The 23,022-nt window shown below is 37.6% G+C and overlaps 1 protein-coding gene across 1 annotated transcript in view; it reads left to right on the top strand.

Moving 5' to 3' along the window:
• TEX11 (testis expressed 11) overlaps positions 1-23,022 on the top strand; it is a 360,718-nt gene that overhangs the window by 204,345 nt on the left and 133,351 nt on the right. The window contains exon 15 of the mRNA XM_061178154.1: positions 1,652-1,789. Within this exon, the coding sequence (XP_061034137.1) occupies positions 1,652-1,789 (138 nt within the window). The remainder of the gene's footprint in view (positions 1-1,651; positions 1,790-23,022) is intronic.

The following is a 23,022-nucleotide window of genomic DNA, read 5'->3' as shown; positions in this document are numbered from 1 at the left end:
CTTATCCTACATAGCAACATAGATTAATATTTACAAAATGAAGTTAAATGGAAAGAATAGAAAATGAAATTGTAATATAAGGTATGATTACAACTATATAAAAATACAAAAGGGTAAAATTAAATGTGTGGAAATGAAAATAGCTGTATTTGAATGGTAAATTATGGGTGTTCTCTTTTAAAATTTTTATCGTTGTTTTAATAACTTTTAAATCGTATTCTGAGTTTTCTAGGGTGGCTCACCACCCTCTCAGACTCTTCATCCCATATGTGGAATTTCATTTTTTTCAGCTTTTTTGAGGTATAACTGACAAAATTATGATTAAAGTGTACAATATGATGATTTGATTTGATATACATATACATTGTGAAAGGGTTCTAATGATTTATTTAACATGTCCATCACCTCACATATTTACCTTTTTTTCTTTTGGGTGAGAACATTTAAGTTCTGCTCTCTTAGCAAAATTCAATTATACAATCCAGTATTACCAACTATAGTCACCATATACCTAATGTATATATTAGATCCTCGGACCTTTTTCATCTTATAACTGTAAGTTTGTACCCTTTTACCAACCATTCTCCATTTCCCCCACCCTCAAACCCCTGGAAAACACCATTCTACTCCGTGTTTCTATGAGTTTGGCTTTTCTTTCTTTACTTCAGATTCTACATATAAGTGATACCATGCAGTGTTTGTCTTTCTCTTTCTGGCTTATATCATTTAGCATAATGTCCTCCAAGTTCATCCATGTTGTCACAAATGGCAGGATTTCGTTCTTTTTTAAGGCTAATATTCCATTTTATACATATACTGTACTTTCTTTACCCACATTCATCAGTAAACAACAACTTAGGTTGTTTCCATACCTTGGCTTGCTGCAATGGACATGGCAGTACAATTATCTCTTTGAGATAATGATTTCATTTTCTTTGGGTATCCCACACAGAAGTAGGATTACTGGATTGTAATTTCTTGGGAAACCTCCAGCTGTTTTCCATAGTGGCTGTATCAGTTTACATTCCTACCAACAGTGTACAAGGTTTCCCTTTTCTCTACATCCTCACTACCATTTGTTATCTCTTGTCTTTCTGATGTTAGCCATTGTAGCAGATGTGAAGTGATATCTCATTGTGGTTTTGATTTGCATTTTCCTGATGATAAGTGATGTTGAGCACCTTTTCATATACCTATTGGCCATTTGTATGTCTTCTTTGGAAAAGTCTGTCCAGATCCTTTGCCCATTTATAATCGGGTTTTGTTTTTGTTCTTGTTTCTGTTTTTGTTTTTTGTTTTTATTTTTTGCTACTGAGTTGTAGTATTTCCTTATATATTTTGGATATTAACTCCCCAGAATATTGCAAATATTTTCTCTGATTTCATAGGTTGCCTTTTAATTTTGTTGGTTTCCGTGAAACCTCTAATGTGAGGAAAGAAGAGAGAATATTGATTGCCACTTTATCTATAACTTATATTGATCAAGGCTGATAATAAAATGCACTTAGCATTCAACTAAAGAGGATGTTGTGTTTTGGTTGCCTAAAAATGTAAACAGTGCCATTTTTTTTGTTTCTAAAGGTGACTTGGAACAATTAGGGTCAAATATGGAGATATCTCTGTGATTTTGTTATTTCTTTTTAAACTTTAGGTACAAGATTATGCTGCTGCCCTACACTGGTACTACTGTTCTCTGAGATTTTATGCATGTGATCAAACGTACGTGGACTTGGCCAAGCTACAGAGGAACATGGCTTCTTGTTACCTGCATTTGGAACAATTTGATAAGGTCCTTTGATTTATCTGTTTTTCAAAGGCAGCAAATGTTGTTATGGGCAATGGCAGAGAGATGGTTGTAGTGGTGTGACTTCTTGGCTATTAGGTTAGGATGTCTGAGAGTTACTTCATACAGAACAAAGTCAAATTGATATTTTCCTGACTTGCACACTATAAACATTAATGAATGGAACTTCCCAAAAGGAGAGAAAATTTGGAGACTCTTAATTCCATTACTTACTGTTTATTTTTAACACCCTGTTCTGAAAGGTAATATATCATTGCAATTCATGAACAAAGTTATCTGCTGCTAACCATCTGCAGTATTGTCCTTTGAAGCAGAATAAATTTTAAGGTACACATTTTTTTGGGTCAAGCATTCAGTGAGAGCAAACACTTGGATGAAATATCGTTCTTTTACTTTCTGGGTTATCTTTTGCCTTTCCAACCAATCTAAAAAAATGTTCAGCATTTGATTTCTTATCAGGACAAAATTCTAGAAGGTAAAAGGGATAAAAATTGCTTGAGGATAGAGCCATTCATACTCCCCAAAGCATTTGGGACATTTCTTCCTTTGGTTATCATATAGTATGCACATAATGGGGTGGGGTGTATTGTCTTGTGGTAAGACGAAAAACAAGAAGTAAAAGTATGGATCCAGATAAAATATGAAGGTTTTTGTTGCTTTTTAAGTTTTAATAACAAATTTAGGGGAAAATATGTGATTAAGGGTTGTAATTTTAGACATTTTCTTTGAAGATTTGTTTACTTTGAAGGGTTGTTTACCTTAATAAATACTTCAGATTTTCTTTCAAAAGAATATTTACCATTTAGTTTGTTTGTTATAAATTCACGGTCCTGAAAGAGAAGTTGAAAGGTTACTTAATTCATCGTATTTCTACACAGGCTAGCATTTAAGTGTTTCAGAAAGATGGTTGACTACTGTTTACTTAAAGACCTGAAAAGAAGATGTCACATAGATTTTGTTACCTAATTCATTATATTTCTGCTTAGAATACCGTTACCTATTTCAGAAAGATAGTTTCCTACTGCTTACTTAAAAGACCTGTAAAGAAGGCAATCACAAAGCTTTTGTAACTCTATGATTTATGTTAACCTGGAAGATTGGGAAGGACCTGGACTTGGAGCTAGACATGCCAACTGGGGGGATGGATACATCTGCAGGCCAAGGAAGGATATCTAATCACCTAGTCAAGATAGAAAGAACATAGTATGAGATACTGTGATAGTCTCTGAAGTTACAGAGATGAACAAGTTGCCTTTGACTCAGCCAAGCAGCTGGCATCAGGGTATCCTAATGGGCAGATCAGAAGATTATGGCAATGGGGGAAATTTAAGTGTTGGAAAGATTCCATAAGTTAGGCACATAGGTAGTTGGCATCACATAAGCATATCAGCAGGGAACAGGTCTTCAATCATTTGGACTCAGATGCAGGACTCAAATCTTTGCATCACTGGGGGTATGTGTAGATAGACTAGAAAGAGCAAGGTCGAGCTCCAAACCTAAAGTGAATGGAACATGAGGCTCTTTTTAAGAGTGGAGCTCAGGCATAGGGAGCCAGACTGGGATGCAATTACCGGAAAAAGAATACAAAGTGAATAGATGATACAGTCTTCTAAGACTTGAAGCACTGCTTCTTAAATTTCCTCTAACTAATGTCAAGTTTGGTCCTAGAGCCTAGTGTAGGACTGAACCTGTAATTGGGAGTTCAAATGGTATTAGTAGTAAGGAGGGGAAGAAGAAGAGAGCAGGAAACCAGGCAGGTCCTAATATGTATACTCAGCTTGTGATTATATCATTTAAGGCCAGATTGCCTTGTTGATTACTGTTAGTATATTTCTCCATTTCATCCTTCCTGTCTTAAACTTAGCAGATATTGATTTGATACCTCCATATGTAAGGAATACTCTACTGTGCACTAAGACAGATGAAGAAAGGTGAAACAGTTACACAGTTCATCATATTTTACTATTTTGCTATTCCCACCTAGTCTCGTTAATTTTTATTGTGTGCTTTTTTCACTCCTTCCCTTGATCTACTTGAGTACTGTTCAGAAATTTTGTGAAACCATATTTATTGAATCTGCTAAAATTTCATAGTTTTCATATAGGCACTAAGTAAAACTGACTCTTGTTGACTTTCTGTCATACTCCTCACCAATCCTTGGTGATTCCAAAACATTTTTTTTTATCCCTAAGCACCTATGCCTTATCCTTCCTTTTAGCAGAAAACCTTATCTTCTAATTTCCTGGGCTTGTAGCCACTGACATGAACTTCATCACCTTCTCTCTTTATCCATTCTTTCTTCTCCCTTATCTCTGAGAAAGAAGTAACTTTCCCAGGGGACCTTCCCTACAAATCTCAACCCTAACTCTTTCATCTTTCTCTCTCTACTGTTTCTTTCCCCTGTCACTACAATTATTTTTAGGCCTTCTTTATTCAAAAACCTTTCTTCAACCTTGTCATCCTCCCCAAATTATAGTTTGTCCTTCCTTTCATCACCAAACTTTATAACCTAAAATTACTGCCTATATTTTTTTAGTATTCATTCATTCAAAAAATACTTATTAACTGTCTACTACATGTTAAATACTGTCCTAGGCAAATAGACAAAACCCCCTACCCCCACAGAGTTTATATTCTACTAGGAGAGACAGACAATAAAAAGATAAATATTATGGTATATTAGAGAGGTCAGCAAATTTTCTATACAGAACCACATAGTAAATATTTTAGGTTTTCTAGGCCATGTAGTCTCTCTTGCAGCTACTCAACTCTGCTGTTGTACCATGAAATCAGGCGTAGACCATATGTAAACAAATTGGCATGGCTTTGTTCCAACAAAACTTTATATTTAGGAACACTGAAATTTGAATTTCATATAATTTTTTGTGTCATAAAGTATTCTTTTTTTGATTTTTTTCAGCCTTTTAAAAAAGTAAAACTTAGCTTGATAGTTGGTAGGCTGGATGGAGCCCAAAGGCCATAGTTTGCTGACCCTGTTATATTAGATAGTGATAAGTGCTAAAGAGAAAACTAAGTAGGAAAGGGTAGTATTAAATGTTTTAGAGGAGGAACGAAGGGTTGGAATTTTAGACAAGGTGGCCAGAGAGGGCCTCAGTGAGAAGGTAGTTTTTGAGTAGAGACCTGAGGAAATGAGGGATCTGGCTATGAGGATACATTTAAAAAGAGCATTCCAGACAGAGGGAATAGCAAATGCAAAGGCTCTGGTGTGTGGGGTAGGAGCTTATATGTGGTGTTTGAGGAACAGCAAAGAGACTAGTGTGGCTGGAGCAGAGGGAATATTAGGGAAAACAGGAGATGTGATCAAGGAAGCAGTGGGGAAACAGATCATGTAAGAAAGGCATTGTAGTTCATTGTAAAGATTTGTGTCATTAAGTCTAAGTGAGATGGGGAGCCAGTGGGAGGGTTTGGGACACAGGAGTGTCAAGATCTGACTTGCATTTTAATAAAATCACTCGGCCACTGTGTTGAATAGACTGAGCTGGATGCAAGGGTGGAAGCAGGGAGACCAGTTAGGTGGCCACTGAAATAATCTAGGCAAGAGATGATGGTGGCATGGACCAGGATGAAGGAAGTATGGATGGTGAGAAGTGGTCAGATTCTGGATAGAATATGAAAATAAAGCTGACAGAATTCTCTGACAAACCAGATGTAGGATAAGAGAGAAAAAAAGAGACAAGAATGACTCTAAGGTTTTTGGCCTCACCAACTACTTCCCTCTTGATGATTTTTGCATCTGATTCTATAAACTGCTCTTTTGAATATCACTAGTGACCTTTTTTTTCAATAAATGTATTTATTTATTTTTGGCTGCATTGGGTCTTTGTTGCTGGGTGCGGGCTTTCTCTAGTTGCGGCGAGCAGGGGCTACTCTTCATTGCGGTGCACGGGCTTCTCACTGCGGTGGCTTCTTTTGTTGCGGAGCACGGGCTCTAGGCATGTGGGCTTCAGTAGTTGTGGCTAATGGGCTCTAGAGCGCAGGCTCAGTAGTTGTGGCGCACGGGCTTAGTTGCTCCACGGCATGTGGGATCTTCCTGGACCAGGGCTCGAACCCGTGTCCCCTGCATTGGCAGGCGGATTCTTGACCGCTGCACCACCAGGGAAGCCCCGCTAGTGACCTTTTAATGATCAAGTCTAATGATTTCTTCCCTCAGTCCATTTTGTCCTCTGGTCTCTCTAGCACGAGAGAATATAATACTACTTTTTCCTTCTAGAAACTTTCTCTTTGGCTTCTAATGACATACTCTCTTTTTTTAATTGAAGTGTAGATGATTTACAGTGTTGTGTTGTTAGTTTCTGGTGTACAGCAAAGTGATTCAGATATATCTCTCTATATATATATCTTTATCATATTCTTTTCCATTATGGTTTATTACAAGATATTGAATATAGTTCCCTGTGTTATACAGTAGGACCTTGTTGTTTTATCTGTTCTATGTATAGTAGTTTGTATCTGCTAATCCCAAACTCCTAATTTATCCCTTCCCCGCCTCCCTTCCTCTTTGGTAATTGTAAATTTGTATTCTATGTATGACATACTCTCTTTTTTTTTAAAATTTATTTATTTATTTATTTATTACTTTTGGCTGTGTTGGGTCTTCGTTTCTGTGCGAGGGCTTTCTCTAGTTGTGGCGAGCGGGGGCCACTCTTCATCGCGGTGCGCGGGCCTCTCACTATCGCGGCCTCTCGTTGCGGAGCACAGGCTCCAGACGCGCAGGCTCAGTAGTTGTGGCTCACGGGCCCAGTTACCCCACGGCAAGTGGGATCTTCCCAGACGAGGGCTCGAACCTGTGTCCCCTGCATTGGCAGGCAGATTCTCAACCACTGCGCCACCAGGGAATCCCTGACATACTCTCTTAATCCTATTGCTCTGACTGTTCCTTTTTTATTTATGTTATTGGTAGTCTCTTTTCTCAAATAAATGTTGGATGAGGGCAGGTACTGTTTATCTCATTCTCCATTTTATCCTTAACACCCATGAACATGCTTGGTACATGGTAAGTTTTCAATAAACATTTGTTGAATTTATTCTCTTCTCCCTTCTTTTATTTCTGTTGTACACTATCCCCTCAGAAATTCATCAACTGTTTTCTTAGCTTCAGCTCTCCATACCCAAATCTATATTTCTAGCCCTGATCTCTCTCATAGCCCACATCCACTTTTCTACTGTCTTTGGGTATATACGGCTATCTAAGACTGAAATCTTAGATTCATGGATTCTTTCTTCTCCCCCTATATTCAGTCATGTGCCACATCTGGTCAATTCTACCTCTGCAATATTTTTGCCATCTGTCGCCCCTTCCATCTTTACCTCACTACCCTATGCCAAGCCCTCATTACCTCTAAGACTACTGGAATAATCTAACTGATTATTGTATCGTACTCAATAATTTTCAGTGGCACCCTGTAAATAAAGACCAAATTCCTTAGACTTAAGGTCCTCCATAATCTTTATTTATTTTTTTAAATTTTAAAAAAAAATCTATTGTAGTATAATTGCTGTACAATGTTGTGTTAGTTTCTGCAGTATAACCAAGTGAATCAGCTATATGTATGCATATATCCCCATATCCCCTCCCTCTTGTGTCTCCCTCTCACCCTCCCTATCCCACCCCTCTAGGTGGACACAAAGCACACAGCTGATCTCCCCGTGCGATGCAGCTGCTTCCCACTAGCTATCTATTTTACATTTGGTAGTGTATATATGTCAGTGCCACTCTCTCACTTCGTCCCAGCTTACCCTTCCCTCCCTCCATGTCCTCAAGTCCATTCCTATGTCTGCGTATTTATTCCTGTCCTGCCCTTAGATTCATCTGAACCATTTTTTTTTAGATTCCATATATATGTGTTAGCATATGGCATTAGTTTTTCTCTTTCTGACTTACTTCACTCTGTATGACAGACTCTAGGTCCATCCACCTCACTAAATAACTCAATTTCGTTTCTTTTTATGGCTGAGTAATATTCCGTTGTATATATATGCTACATCTTCTTTATCCATTCATCTGTCAGTGGACACTTAGGTTGCTTCCACGTCCTGGCTATTGTAAATAGAGCTGCAATGAATATTGTGGTACATGACCCTTTTTGAATTATGGTTTTCTCAGGGTATATGCCCAGGAGTGGGATTGCTAGGTCATATGGTAGTTCTATTTATAGTTTTTTAAGGAACCTCCATACTGTTCTCCATAGTGGCTGTATCAATTTACATTCCCACCAAGAGTGCAAGAGGGTTCCCTTTTCTCCACACCCTCTCCAGCGTTTATTGTTTGTAGATTTTTTGATGATGGCCATTCTGACCAGTGTGAGGTGATACCACACTGTAGTTTTGATTTGCATTTCTCTAATGATTAGTGATGTTGAGCATCCTTTCATGTGTTTGTTGATAATATGTATATCTTCTTTGGAGAAATGTCTATTTAGGTCTTCTGCCCGTTTTTGGATTGGGTTTGTTTTTTTGATATTGAGGTGCATGAGCTGCTTGTATATTTTGGAGATTAATCCTTTGTCAGTTGCTTCATTTGCAAATATTTTCTCCCATTCTGAGGGTTGTCTTTTCGTCTTCTTTATGGTTTCCTTTGCTGTGCAAAAGCTTTTAAGTTTCATTAGGTCCCAGTTGTTTATTTTTGTTTTTATTTCCATTTCTCTAGGAGGTGAGTCAAAAAGGATCTTGCTGTGATTTATGTCAAAGAGTGTTCTTCCTTTGTTTTCCTCCAAGAGTTTTATAGTGTCTGGCCTTATTACATTTAGCTCTTTAATCCATTTTGAGTTTATTTTTTGTATGCTGTTGGGAAGTGTTCTAATTTCATTCTTTTACAAGTGGCTGTCCAGTTTTCCCAGCACCACTTACTGAAGAGGCTGTCTATTCTCCATTGTATATTCTTGCCTCCTTTATCAAAGATAAGGTGACCATATGTGCGTGGGTTTACCTCTGGGCTTTCTATCCTGTTCCGTTGATCTATATTTCTGTTTTTGTGCCAGTGCCGTACTGTCTTGATTACTGTAGCTTTGTAATATAGTCTGATGTCTGGGAGTCTGATTCCTCCCCCTCTGTTTTTCTTTCTCAAGATTGCTCTGGCTATTTGGGGTCTTTTGTGTTTCCAACAAATTGTGAAATTATTTCTTCTAGTTCTGTGAAAAATGCCATTGGTAGTTTGATAGGGATTGCATTGAATCTGTAGATTGCTTTGGGTAGTAGAGTCATTTTCACAATGTTGATTCTTCCAATCCAGAAACATGGTATATCTCTCCATCTGTTTGTATCATCTTCGATTTCGTTCATCAGTCTTATAATTTTCTGCATACAGGTCTTTTGTCTCCTTAGGTAGGTTTGTTCCTAGGTATTTTATTCTTTTCGTTGCAGTGGCAAATGGGAGTGTTTCCTTATTTACTGTTTAAGATTTTTCATCCTTAGTGTATAGAAATGCAAGAGATTTCTGTGCATTAATTTTGTATCCTGCTACTTTACCAAATTCATTGATTAGCTCTAGTAGTTTTGTGGTAGCATCTTTCTGATTCTCTATGTATAGTATCATGTCATCTGCAAACAGTGACAGCTTTACTTCTTCTTTTCCGATATGGATTCCTTTAATTTCTTTTTCTTCTCTGATTGCTGTGGCTAAAACTTCCAAAGCTATGTTGAATAATAGTGGTGAGAGTGGGCATCCTTGTCTTGTTCCTGATTTTAGAGGAAATGGTTTCAATTTTTCACCACTGAGAATGATGTTGGCTGTGGGTTTGTCATATATGGCCTTTATTATGTTGAGGTAGGTTCCCTCTATGCCTACTTTCCGGAGAGTTTTTATCATAAATGGGTGTTGAATTTTGTCGAAAGCTTTTTCTGCAGCTATTGAGATTATCATATGGATTTGTCCTTCACTTTGTTAATATGGTGTATCACATTGATTGATTTCTATATACTGAAGTATCCTTGCATTCCTGGGATAAACCCCACTTGATCATGGTGTATGATCCTTTTACTGTGCTGTTGGATTCTGTTTCCTAGTATTTTGTTGAGGATTTTTCCATCTGTGTTCATCAGTGATATTGGCCTGTAGATTTCTTTTTTTGTGCCATCTTTGTCTGGTTTTGGTATCAGGGTGATGGTGGCCTCGTGGAATGAATTTGGGAGTATTCCTCCCTCTGCTATATTTTGGAAGAGTTTGAGAAGGATAGGTATTAACTCTTCTCTAAATGTTTGATAGAATTCACCTGTGAAGCCATCTGGTCCTGGGCTTTTGTTTGTTGGAAGATTTTTAATCACAGTCTCAATTTCAGTGCTTGTGATTGGTCTGTTCATATTTTCTATTTCTTCCTGGTTCAGTCTCGGAAGGTTGTGCATTTCTAAGAGCTTGTCCATTTCTTCCAGGTTGTCCATTTTATTGGCATATTGTTGCTTGTAGTAATCTTTCACGATCCTTTGTATTTCTGCAGTATCAGTTGTTACTTCTCCTTTTTCATTTCTAATTCTATTGATTTGAGTCTTCTCCCTTTTTCTCTTGATGAGTCTGCCTAATGATTTATCAATTTTGTTTATATTCTCAAAGAACCAGCTTTTAGTTTTATTGACCTTTGCTATTGTTTCCTTCATTTCATTTTCATTTATTTCTGATCTGATCTTTATGATTTCTTTCCTTCTGCTAACTTTGGGGTTTTTTTTGTTCTTTCTGTAATTGCTTTAGGTGTGAGGTTGGGTTGTTTATTTGAGATGTTTCTTGTTTCTTGAGGTAGGATTGTATTGCTATAAACTTCCCTCTTAGAAATGCTTTTGCTGCATCCCATAGGTTTTGGGTCGTCGTGTTTTCATTGTCATTTGTTTCTAGGTATTTTTTGATTTCCTCTTTGATTTCTTCAGTTATCTCTTGGTTATTTAGTAGTGTATTTTGTAGCCTCCATGTGTTCGTATTTTTTACAGATTTTTTTACTGTAATTGATATCTAGTCTCATTGCTTTGTGGTCGGAAAAGATACTTGATACAATTTCAACTTTTTAAAATTTACCAAGGCTTGATTTATAACCCAAGTTGTGATCTATCCTGGAGAATGTTCCATGAGCACTTGAGAAGAAAGTGTATTCTGTTGTTTTTGGATGGAATGTCCTATAAATATCAATTAAGTCCATTTTGTTTAATGTGTCATTTAAAGTTTGTGTTTCCTTATATTTTTTCATTTTGGATGATCTATTCATTGGTGAAAGTGGGGTGTTAATTAATGTCCCCTACGATTATTGTGTTACTGTCAATTTCCCCTTTTTTGGCTTTTAGCATTTGCTTTATGTATTGAGGTGCTCCTACGTTGGGTGCATAAATATTTACAATTGTTACATCTTCTTCTTGGATTGATCCCTTGATCATTATATAGTGTCCTTCTTTGTCTCTTGTAATAGTGTTTATTTTAAAGTCTATTTTCTCTGATATGAGAATTGCTACTCCAGCTTTCTTTTGATTTCCATTTGCATGGAATATCTTTTTCCATCCCCTCACTTTCAGTCTGCAAGTGTCCCTAGGTCTGAAGTGGGTCTCTTGTAGACAGCATATATACAGGCCTTGTTTTTATTCATTCAGCCAGTCTATGTGTTTTGGTTGGAGCATTTGATCCATTTACATTTAAGGTAATTATTGATATGTATGTTCCTATTACCATTTTCTTAATTGTTTTGGGTTTGTTATTGTAGGTGTTTTCCTTCTCTTGTGTTTCCTGCCTAGAGAGTTTCCTTTAGGATTTGTTGTAAAGCTCGTTTGGTGGTGCTGAATTCTCTTAACTTTTGCTTGTCTGTAAGTGTTTCAATTTCTCCGTCAAATCTGAATGAGATCCTTGCTGGGTAGAGTAATCTTGGTTGTAGGTTTTTCCCTTTCATCACTTTAAATATGTCCTGCCACTCCCTTCTGACTTGCAGAGTTTCTGCTGAAAGATCAGCTGTAAAGCTTATGGGGATTCCCTTGTATATTATTTGTTGCTTTTCCCTTGCTGCTTTTAATATTTTTTCCTTGCATTTAATTTTTTATTGTTTGATTAATATGTGTCTTGGCATGTTTCTCCTTGGATTTATCATGTATGGGATTCCTGTGCTTCCTGGACTTGGTTGACTATTTCCTTTCTCATATTAGGGAAGTTTTCAACTATAATCTTTTCAAATATTTTCTCACTCCCTTTCTTTTTCTCTTCTTCTTCTGGGACCCATGTAATTCGAATGGTGGTGCGTTTAATATTGTCCCAGAAGTCTCTAAGACTGTCCTCAATTCTTTTCATTCTTTTTTCTTTATTTTGCTCTGTGGTAGGTATTTCCACTATTTTATCTTCCAGGTCACTTATCCGTTCTTCTGCCTCAGTTATTCTGCTATTGATTCCTTCTAGAGAATTTTTAATTTCATTTATTGTGTTGTTCCTCATTGTTTGTTTGCTCTTTGGTTCTTTCAGGTCCTTGTTAAACGTTTTTTTTATTTTCTCCATTCTATATCCAAGATCTTGGATCAACTTTACTATCATTGCTCTGAATTCCTTTTCAGGTAGACTGCCTATTTCCTCTTCATTTGTTTGGTCTGATGGGTTTTTACGTTGCTTCTTCATCTGTTATGTGTTTCTCTGTCTTCTCATTTTGTTTAACTTACTGTGTTTGGGGTCTCCTTTTCGGAGGCTGAAGGTTCGTAGTTCCCGTTGCTTTTGGTGTCTGCCCCTAGTGGGTAAGGTTTGTTCAGTGGCTTCTGTAGGCTTCCTGGTGAGGGGATTTGTGCCTGTCTTCTGCTGGGTGGGGCTGGCTCTTGTCTTTCCAGTGGGCAGGGCTGCGTCCGGTGGTATGTTTTGAGGTGTCTGTGAACTTAGTATGATTTTAAGCAGCCTGTCTGCTAATGGGTGGGGTTGTGTTCCTGTCTTGCTAGTTGTTTGGCATGGGGCATCCAGCACTGGAGCTTGCTGGACGCTGGGTGGAACTGGGTCTTAGCATTGAGACGAAGATCTCTGGGAGAGCTCTCACCGATTGATATTACGTGGGGCCGGGAGGTCTCTGGTGGTCCAGTGCCCTGAACTTGGCTCTCCCGCCTCAGAGGCTCAGGCCTGACACCAGGCCGGAGCACCAAGACCCTGTCAGCCACACAGCTCAGAAGAAAAGGGAGGAAAAAAAGAAAGAAAAAATAATTAAAAATAAAATAAAATTATTAAAATAAGAAAATTAAAAAAAAAGGAGCAACCAAACCAATAAACAAATCTATCAATGAAGAGAAGTGCTAAAAACTATACTAACATAAACGTAAAAATCAGAAACAAGTCAGCCGCAGACAGCAAACCCCAAGTCTACAGTTGCTCCTAAAGTCTACCGCCTCTGTTTTGGGTTGATTCGTTGTCTCTTCAGGTGTTCCACAGATGCAAGGTACCTCAAGTTGATTGTGGGGATTTAATCTGCTCTTCCTGATGCTGCATGGAGAAATTTCCCTTTCTCTTCTTTGTTCACACAGTTCCTGGAGTTTAGCTTTGGTTTTGGCCCCACCTCTGCATGTAAGTTGTCCTCCGGCTTCTCTTCCCGCCCAGACAGGATGGGGTTAAAACAGCGGCTGATTAAGTGGCTCTGGCTCACTCGTGGGGGCGGAGGGAGGGGTACAGTAGTTATAATTGGAATGCAGGGCGAGCCTGCGGCGGCAGAGGCCAGTGTGACTTTACAACAGCCTGAGGCGTGCCATGTGTTCTCCCGGGGAAGTTGTCCCTGGGTCACGGGACCCTGGCAGTGGTGGGTTGCACAGGCTCTTGGGCGGCGGTGTGGATAGTGACCTGTGCTTGCACACAGGCTTCTTGGTGGCTGCAGCAACAGTGTTAGCATTTCATGCCCATGTCTGGTGTCTGAGCTGATAGCTGCAGCTCACGCCTGTCTCTGGAGCTTATTTAGGTGGTGCCCTGCCTTCTGTGGGCAGACAGGGAAGGAATCCCTTCTCCTCGTGCTCCCCGAAGCAATGGTCTCTTGCCTCTTAGTCAGGACTAGAGTTTTTCCCAGATTCCCTCCCGGCTAGCTGTGGCGCACTAGCCCCCTTCAGGCTGTGTTCACACAGCCAACCCCAGTCCTCTCCCTGGGATCTGCCCTCCAAAGCCTGAGCCTTAGCTCCCAGCCCCCACCCGCCCCATCCCGCCCCGGTGGGTGAGCAGACAAGCCTGTCAGGCTGATGAGTGCTGGTTGGCACCGATGCTCTGTGCAGGAATCTCTCTGCTTTGCCCTCTGCATCCCTGTTGCTGTGTTCTCCTCCGTGGCTCTGAAGCTTCCCCCCCGCCCATCCCCCATCTCCGCCAGTGAAGGGGCTTCCTAGTGTGTGGAAACTTCCTCCTTCACAGCTCCCTCCCAGAGGTGCAGGTCCTGTCCCTATTCTTTTTTTTTTTTTTTAAACATCTTTATTGAAGTATAATTGCTTTACAATGGTGTGTTAGCTTCTGCTTTATAACAAAGTGAATCAGTTATACGTATACATATGTTCCCATATCTCTTCCCTCTTGCATCTCCCTCCCTCCCTATCCCACCCCTCTAGGTGGTCACAAAGCACTGAGCTGATCTCCCTATGCTATGCAGCTGCTTCCCACTAGCTATCTATTTTACATTTGGTAGTGTATATATGTCCATGACACTCTCTCACCCTGTCACATCTCACCCCTCCCCCTCCCCATATCCTCAAGTCCATTCTCTAGTAGGTCTGTGTCTTTATTCCCATCTTGCCACTAGGTTCTTCATGACCTTTTTTTTTTTTTCTTAGATTCCATATATATGTGTTAGCATACTGTATTTCTTTTTCTCTTTCTGACTTACTTCACTCTGTATGACAGACTCTAACTCCATCCACCTCATTACAAACACCTCCATTTCATTTCTTTTTATGGCTGAGTAATATTCCATTGTATATATGTGCCACATCTTCTTTATCCATTCATCCGATGATGGACACCTAGGTTGCTTCCATGTCCTGGCTATTGTAAACAGAGCTGCAATGAATATTTTGGTACATGACTCTTTCTGAATTATGGTTTTCTCAGGGTATATGCCCAGTAGTGGGATTGCTGGGTCGTATGGTAGTTCTATTTTTAGTTTTTTAAGGAACCTCCATACTGTTCTCCATAGTGGCTGTATCAATTTACATTCCCACCAACAGTGCAAGAGTGTTCCCTTTTCTCCACACCCTCTCCAGCATTTATTGTTTGTAGATTTTTTGATGATGGCCATTCTGACCGGTGTGAGATGATACCTCATTGTAGTTTTGATTTGCATTTCTCTAATGATTAATGATGTTGAGCATTCTTTCATGTGTCTGTTGGCAATCTGTATATCTTCTTTGGAGAAATGTCTATTTAGGTCTTCTGCCCATTTTTGGATTGGGTTGTTTGTTTTTTTGTTATTGAGCTGCATGAGCTGCTTGTAATTCTTGGAGATTAATCCTTTGTCCGTTGCTTCATTTGCAAATATTTTCTCCCATTCTGAGGGTTGTGTTTTGGTCTTGTTTATGGTTTCCTTTGCTGTGCAAAAGCTTTTAAGTTTCATTAGGTCCCATTTGTTTATTTGTGTTTTTATTTCCATTTCTCTAGGACCTGCGTCAAAAAGGATCTTGCTGTGATTTATGTCATAGAGTGTTCTGCCTATGTTTTCCTCTAAGAGTTTGAGAGTGTCTGGCCTTACATTTAGGTCTTTAATCCATTTTGAGTTTATTTTTGTGTATGGTGTCAGGGAGTGTTCTAATTTCATACTTTTACATGTACTTGTCCAATTTTCCCAGCACCACTTATTGAAGAGGCTGTCTTTTCTCCACTGTATATGCTTGCCTCCTTTATCAAAGATAAGGTGACCATATGTGCGTGGGCTTATCTCTGGGCTTTCTATCCTGTTCCATTGATCTATATTTCTGTTTTTGTGCCAGTACCAAACTGTCTTGATTACTGTAGCTTTGTAATATAGTCTGAAGTCAGGGAGCCTGATTCCTCCAGCTCCATTTTTCGTTCTCAAGATTGCTTTGGCTATTCGGGGTCTTTTGTGTTTCCATACAAATTGTGAAATTTTTTGTTCTAGTTCTGTGAAAAATGCCAGTGGTAGTTTGATAGGGATTGCATTGAATCTGTAGATTGCTTTGGGTAGTAGAGTCATTTTCACAATGTTGATTCTTCCAATCCAAGAACATGGTATATCTCTCCATCTATTTGTATCATCTTTAATTTCTTTCATCAGTGTCCTATAATTTTCTGCATACAGTTCTTCTGTCTCCTTAGGTAGGTTTATTCCTAGATATTTTATTCTTTTTGTTGCAATGGTAAACGGGAGTGTTTTCTTAATTTCACTTTCAGATTTTTCATCATTAGTATACAGGAATGCAAGAGATTTCTGTGCATTAATTTTGTATCCTGCTACTTTACCAAATTCATTGATTAGCTCTAGTAGTTTTCTCTTAGCATCTTTTGGATTCTCTATGTATAGTATCATGTCATCTGCAAACAGTGACAGCTTTACTTCTTCTTTTCCGATTTGGATTCCTTTTATTTCTTTTTCGTCTCTGATTGCTGTGGCTAACACTTCCAAAACTATGTTGAATAATAGTGGTGAGAGTGGGCAACCTTGTCTTGTTCCTGATCTTAGTGGAAATGGTTTCAGTTTTTCACCATTGAGGACTATGTTGGCTGTGGGTTTGTCATATACGGCCTTTATTATGTTGAGGAAAGTTCCCTCTATGCCTACTTTCTGCAGGACTTTTATCATAAATGGGTGTTGAATTTTGTCGAAAGCTTTCTCTGCATCTATTGAGATGATCATATGGTTTTTCTCCTTCAATTTGTTAATATGATGTATCACGTTGATTGATTTGTGTATATTGAAGAATCCTTGCATTCCTGGAATAAACCCCACTTGATCATGGTGTATAATCCTTTTAATGTGCTGTTGGATTCTGTTTGCTAGTATTTTGTTGAGGATTTTTGCATCTATGTTCATCAGTGATATTGGCCTGTAGTTTTCTTTCTTTGTGCCATCTTTGTCTGGTTTTGGTATCAGGGTGATGGTGGCCTCGTAGAATGGGTTGGGGAGTGTTCCTCCTTCTGCAATATTTTGGAAGAGTTTGAGAAGGATAGGTGTTAGCTCTTCTCTAAATGTTTGATAGAATTCACCTGTGAAGCCATCTGGTCCTGGGCTTTTGTTTGTTGGAAAATTTTTAATCACAGTTTCAATTTCAGTGCTTGTGATTGGTCTGTTCATATTTTCTATTTCTTCCTGGTTCAGTCTCGGAAGGTGGTGCATTTCTAAGAATCTGTCCATTTCTTCCAGGTTGTCCATTTTATTGGCATAGAGTTGCTTGTAGTAATCTCTCATGATCGTTTGTATTTCTGCAGTGTCAGTGGTTACTTCTCCTTTTTCATTTCTAATTCTATTAATTTGAGTCTTCTCCCTTTTTCTCTTGATGAGTCTGGCTAATGGTTTATCAATTTTGTTTATCTTCTCAAAGAACCAGCTTTTAGTTTCATTGATTTTTGCTCTTGTTCCCTTCATTTCTTTTTCATTTATTTCTGATCTGATCTTTATGATTTCTTTCCTTCTGCTAGCTTTGGGGTTTTTTTGTTCTTCTTTCTCTAATTGCTTTAGGTGCAAGGTTAGGTTGTTTATTCGAGATGTTTCCTGTTTCTTGATGTAGGCTTGTATTGCTATAAACTTCCCTCTTAGAACTGCTTTTGCTGCATCCCATAGGTTTTGGATCGTCGTGTCTCCATTGTCATTTGTTTCAAGGTATTTTTTGATTTCCCCTTTGATTTCTTCAGTGATCACTTCGTTATTAAGTAGTGTATTGTGTAGCCTCCATGTGTTTGTATTTTTTACAGATCTTTTCCTGTAATTGATATCTAGTCTCATCTGTCCCTATTCTTTTGTCTCTGTTTTTTCTTTTTTCTTTTGCCCTACCCCGGTATGTGGGGAGTTTCTTGCCTTTTGGGAAGTCTGAGGTCTTCTACCAGCATTCAATAGGTGTTCTGTGGGAGCTGTTCCACATGTAGATGTATTTCTGATGTATTTGTGGGGAGGAGGGTGATCTCCACGTCTTACTCCTCTGCCATCTTGAAGGTCCCCCCCTCCATAATCTTTAAATAAAATAATCCTTTTTTATTTCCTCTACACATGTACTATATTTGTTCCCAACTGGAGTACCTGCTGCTTCCTAACCATGATCTATGCTTTTCTACCTCTGTAACTTCATCCATGCTTCTCTATTGCAAATTACCTCTTCCGTGCATCCCTACCTTTTGAAATTCCTTTTTGAAAGCTTAGATCCTAATGACAGTCTAAGGAAACTTCTGAGTCTTGTTCTTCCTCTAAGAATTTGTAACACTTCTATTTATACCTTGGTACTTATGTTCTGCCTTGTATTCTAGTTGTTTTTATACCTGTCTTAGCTCCCTATTAAATCACTTTCTCCTTGAAGATAGGACCATATCTTATCTTTATTTTGTCTGATGTCTAGCATAGAGCCTAATGCATAGTAAGCACTCATTACATTAAAAAAATAGTCATAGAGACTCCATAAATACCTGTAAATCAGGTTCCCTAATACAGGAATTCCATTTGTTCATGCTATTTCTATCCTTGCTACTGTGGATAATTGGAAATTAAAAGTGATCAAGATCTGTGAGTGCGTTTGATTACCAGAACTGAATGAGATTATGTTATTTAAAAAATCACCCCATTATTCCTTTCTCTAGCTCAGTTCCTTTCTTTTCAACATGAAATATTGAATCATAGGTGAGAAGTTAATTTGGGTGGGTTAAAGAATTCGGAGAGTATATTCCTGTGAACTCTTAGTAGATTATGTTACAGATTCATCAGTTCATGCATTTGGTGACATCATTTTGAGATAACAATGCTAAATTTAGCTAATTTCTTTATTTTCTAATTTGTATAAATATAAATTTTTAATTGCCATTATCTGTTGAGTATCCCACCTCAGAGTATCCCACCTCTTGAGTATCTCCAGTACATTTTATGAGGTAATATTAGACTACTATTAGACTATCTCCAGTACGTTTTATGAGGCAATATTAGAGTGTAGTTTCATAGACATCAACTCTGCCTTTGGGGAATTTATAGCACCTTAAGCCCAATAACCTAATTTTATTATATTATTTTTGAAGAATTTAAAGTGTTTCATTTGTGAAAGTCATAGGTTTGCATGGACAGACTTAGTATGGAGGAAATGAGCTTGGGTTACAAGTATAGGAGCAATTTATCACAACTTGATATAATGGGATTTGCTGCAAATCATAATAAAGTTTAATTTTTGTTAAGAGAGAGATAATGGATTGTTTTGGTGATAGTTTGTAAGTTAATAGTAATAGACAATGGGGTACTCTTTAGCTCAGTACAGAAATTCCATCCTCAGCTTGCAACTGCAGTTTAGGTACATGAATGTCATTGGTATTACTATAGATTGATAAAACTAAAGCATAATCTCAAAGCACAGTATGGTCATAAGATCTACAACAGCCCTAAGATGAGACAATTTAATAGAGTATTTATATGACTTAAAATGAAAACAACCACGACTTATGTGCTGGTTTTATATTGGTTCTATTTGCTATATGAAGTTCTAAAAATCATGCCTTTCCATCATTATAGGAGTGAAAATGAGCTTGTGATCAGCAGAAGTAAACTAGTAATGTTCACTAGATGGCACTGTGGCCTCTGTTTGTACTATAATAGCTCATTGATTTTGAAGTGATTTTGTGATGCTTTGGCTGGTATAGCCTTTCCCACAAATGTATCTGTATGGATGTAAAAGAAAGTTAGCACTTAAGTAACCATGAGATGAAGGTCAATTGTGACTCATTCTTGGTACAGCCATAATGTAAAAACACTCTAATTTAGCTTTTAAGTCAACAAGTATTTATTGAATACCTAATCTATGCCTCATACTATAGAACAAGTAGAAGACATGATCCTTCCTATAGATGAGCTGAAAATATTTTTGTTAAAACAAGATTTACACGTATGAAATAGTTAGAAAGTAAGACGTTTGCAATAGAATATCAAATTGTGTGGTATATACCATATGAATTTAGAATAATATGTAGATGAGGACTTTTTGTGAATATTGATTGAATGTACATATGACCAATATTCACCTTTTGTGAATATTGATTGAATGTACATATGACCTAAAACTGAGTAAGTATAATGTGTTAGAAGACAAAGTCAGATCTGAAGGCACCTCAACAGGCTGAAATGATGAGCCCATTTTAAAAAGATGAAGACCAACAGGGAACAACAAAACATCTTATACTTGGATCCCTAAAACCAACTGTATAAGAACAGAATAGATGAAATGTGGCTTAATAGCAGCATACGTGGAACATTTGGGGTTGTTGGTTGACTGTAAGCTCAACATAAGCCAATAATGCTAAGAACGTCCATTGAAATTAAGTAGCATCAATAGAAATATAATATATAGAAGAGTGGTCATCACCCTGTATTCTGCTCTGGTTACAGCATACCTGAAGTATTGTGTTGGACTGGGGGGCAACACTCTTGAAGGAGGATGTTGACAAACCCTAATGTGTCAGGGGGAAGGCACTCAGGATGGTGAGAACACCCAAAACCATCTTATTTGAAGAATAGTTAAAGGAAATATGGATGTTAAACTTGGAAAATGGAAGATTTAGGAAGAACATGATAGCTCCCTCCTAATATTTGAATGGCTGTCAAGGAGAAAAGAATTCGATTTATTCCATGCATGTTTCCATAGGTGAGACCTACAAGGAATGAGATTTCAGGTAATTATAAGGAAACTCTGTCTAATAATTAGACCTGTCCAAAAACTGAAATGGGCTCAAGGTATTTAAGCAGAGACTGAATGACTACTTGGTGTGAATGTTAGAGAGACGATTCAGGCATCAGAAGAATTTTTGACTAAGAGAACTTTGAGGTCTTTTCCAACCATATTGCCTTAAGATATCAGGTAATATGATAAAAATCTATGAGAGTCAAAGAAGGTTTTGTAGGTTTATAGGTTCATAGATCATTGAATTTTAGAACTAAAGAGACCTTTATAAATCATTATTAATTTCTTCTAAAAATCAAATTTATTGAAGTATAATTTACATTTAAAACACTAATTTTAAATATACTGTTAGATGATTTTGACAAATATATATCCCAGTGGACTCAGTTCACCAATCTATATATAGAATACTTTCATTACCCTAAAAGATTTCCTTGTGCTCCTTCCCAATCAATCCCCATCTCTACTCCCAGCCCCAGGCAATGACTGATATGCTTTCTATTACTATCGATTAGATTATATTTTCTAGATTTTCATATAAATGGAATCATACAGTATGTAGGGGGTTTTCGGGAGTGGGGGTCTGGCTTCTTTCACTCAAGATAATGTTTTGGAGAGTCACCCATCTGTTGATGGACATTTTGATTGTTCCCACTTTGAGGCTATTATGAATGAAACTACTATGAACTTTCAAGGTAAAAGTCTTTGTATGGGTATTTGTTTTGATTTCTCTTGGGGAAATATCTAGAAGTATAGTTGCTGGGTCATATGGTAAGTGTATTTCTAAGTTTATAAGAAGCCATCCAGCTGTTTTCCAAAGGAGTTATGCCATTTTACATTCCTGCCAGCAATGAATGAGAGTGCCAGTTCATCCACATCTTTGTCAACATATGGTATCTTTTGTCTTACCTTAAGAATCCTAGTAGGTGTGTTGTGGGATTTCTTTTAATAAAATCAAATTTATTGTACTTTTCTTTTATGGTTTATGTTTATTGTGTCCTAAGAAATCTTTGCCTGCCCGAAGATGGCAAATTTTTTCTTCTGTGCTTTCTTCTATAAATTTTACAGTTTTTAGCTTTTATGTTTTGGCCTATGATCCATTTTGAGTGTGTGTGTGTGAGAGAGAGAGAGAAAGAAAAAGATAAAGATCAAGGTTCATTTTTTCCCATATAGATATGTTGTTCTAGCCCCAGTGTTGAAAGACTATTCTTACCCAGTTGACTTACTTGGTACTTATGTCAAAAATCAGTAATTGATCATAAGTATTTGGATCTGCTTCTGTACTCTGTTCTGTTGATTCTGTGTGTCTATCCTTATGCTAATACCTCACTTTCTTGATTATTGTAGTTTTATAGTAAGTCTTAAAATCAAGCTGTGTAAGTCCCTGACTTTGTTCTTTTTCAGAATCTTTTGGCTACTCTAAGTCCTTTATATTTTTACACAAATTGTAAAAGCAGCCTGTTAATTACTCCAGAAGTGCCTGGTGGGGTTTTTACTGGGATTGCATTGAATCTATAGGTCATTTTGAGAACACTTAACATCATAATACTTTTGTGTTCTAACCCATTAACACAGCGTAGCTCTCTATTTAGGTCGTCTTTAATTTCTCTCATCAGTAGCTTATACTTTTCAGCATAAAAATCTTGTACATATTTTGTTAACTTTATCCCAAAGAATTCATGTTTTGATGAAATTGCAAATGGTATTACTCTATTAATTTTAATTTCCAGTTGTTCATTGCTAGCATATAGAAATAAAATTGATTTTTTAAAATTATGGTAAAATTTACCATCTTAACCATTTTTAAGTGTACAGTTCACTGGCATTAAGTACATACTGTACACAGTATTGTGCAACCACTACCACTATCCATTTCTAGAACTCTTCATCACACAAAGCTGAAACTCTGTGCCCATTAAACAATAACTCCCCACTCCCCCGATTCCTCAGCCCCTGGCAACACAATTCTATGTTCTGTCTCTGTGACTTTGACTACTTTAAGTACCTCATAGAAATAGAATTATGCAATTTGTCCATTTGTGACTGGCTTATTCCATATAGCATAATGTCCTCAATTTTTATCCATGTAGTAGCATGTGTCAGAATTCCCTACCTTTTTAAGACTGAATAATATTCCATTGAATTTATATACCACTTTTTGTTTATCCATTTATCTGTTGATGGACACTTGCGTTGCTTCCACCTTTTGGCTATTGTGAATAATGTTGCTATGAATAAGGGTGTGCAAGTATCTGAGTCCCTACTTTCAATTCTTTTGGGTATATACCTAGGAGTAGACTTGTTGGATCATATGGTAATTCTGTGTTCTTTTTTCCTGAGCTCTAGCACCTCATTTCTGAGTTTTTCTGTTTTATGCTATTCTTTCATATCTTGTATCATTTTTCTTAATGTCTTTTAGCTCATTTTGAAATAGTCGGTTA

The sequence above is a fragment of the Eubalaena glacialis genome, chromosome X (genome assembly GCF_028564815.1).
Source record: "Eubalaena glacialis isolate mEubGla1 chromosome X, mEubGla1.1.hap2.+ XY, whole genome shotgun sequence".
Classification (NCBI taxonomy): Eukaryota; Metazoa; Chordata; class Mammalia; order Artiodactyla; family Balaenidae; genus Eubalaena; species Eubalaena glacialis.
The sequence above is the reverse complement of the archived record's forward strand: the minus strand, read 5'-3'. Positions and strand labels throughout refer to the sequence as shown.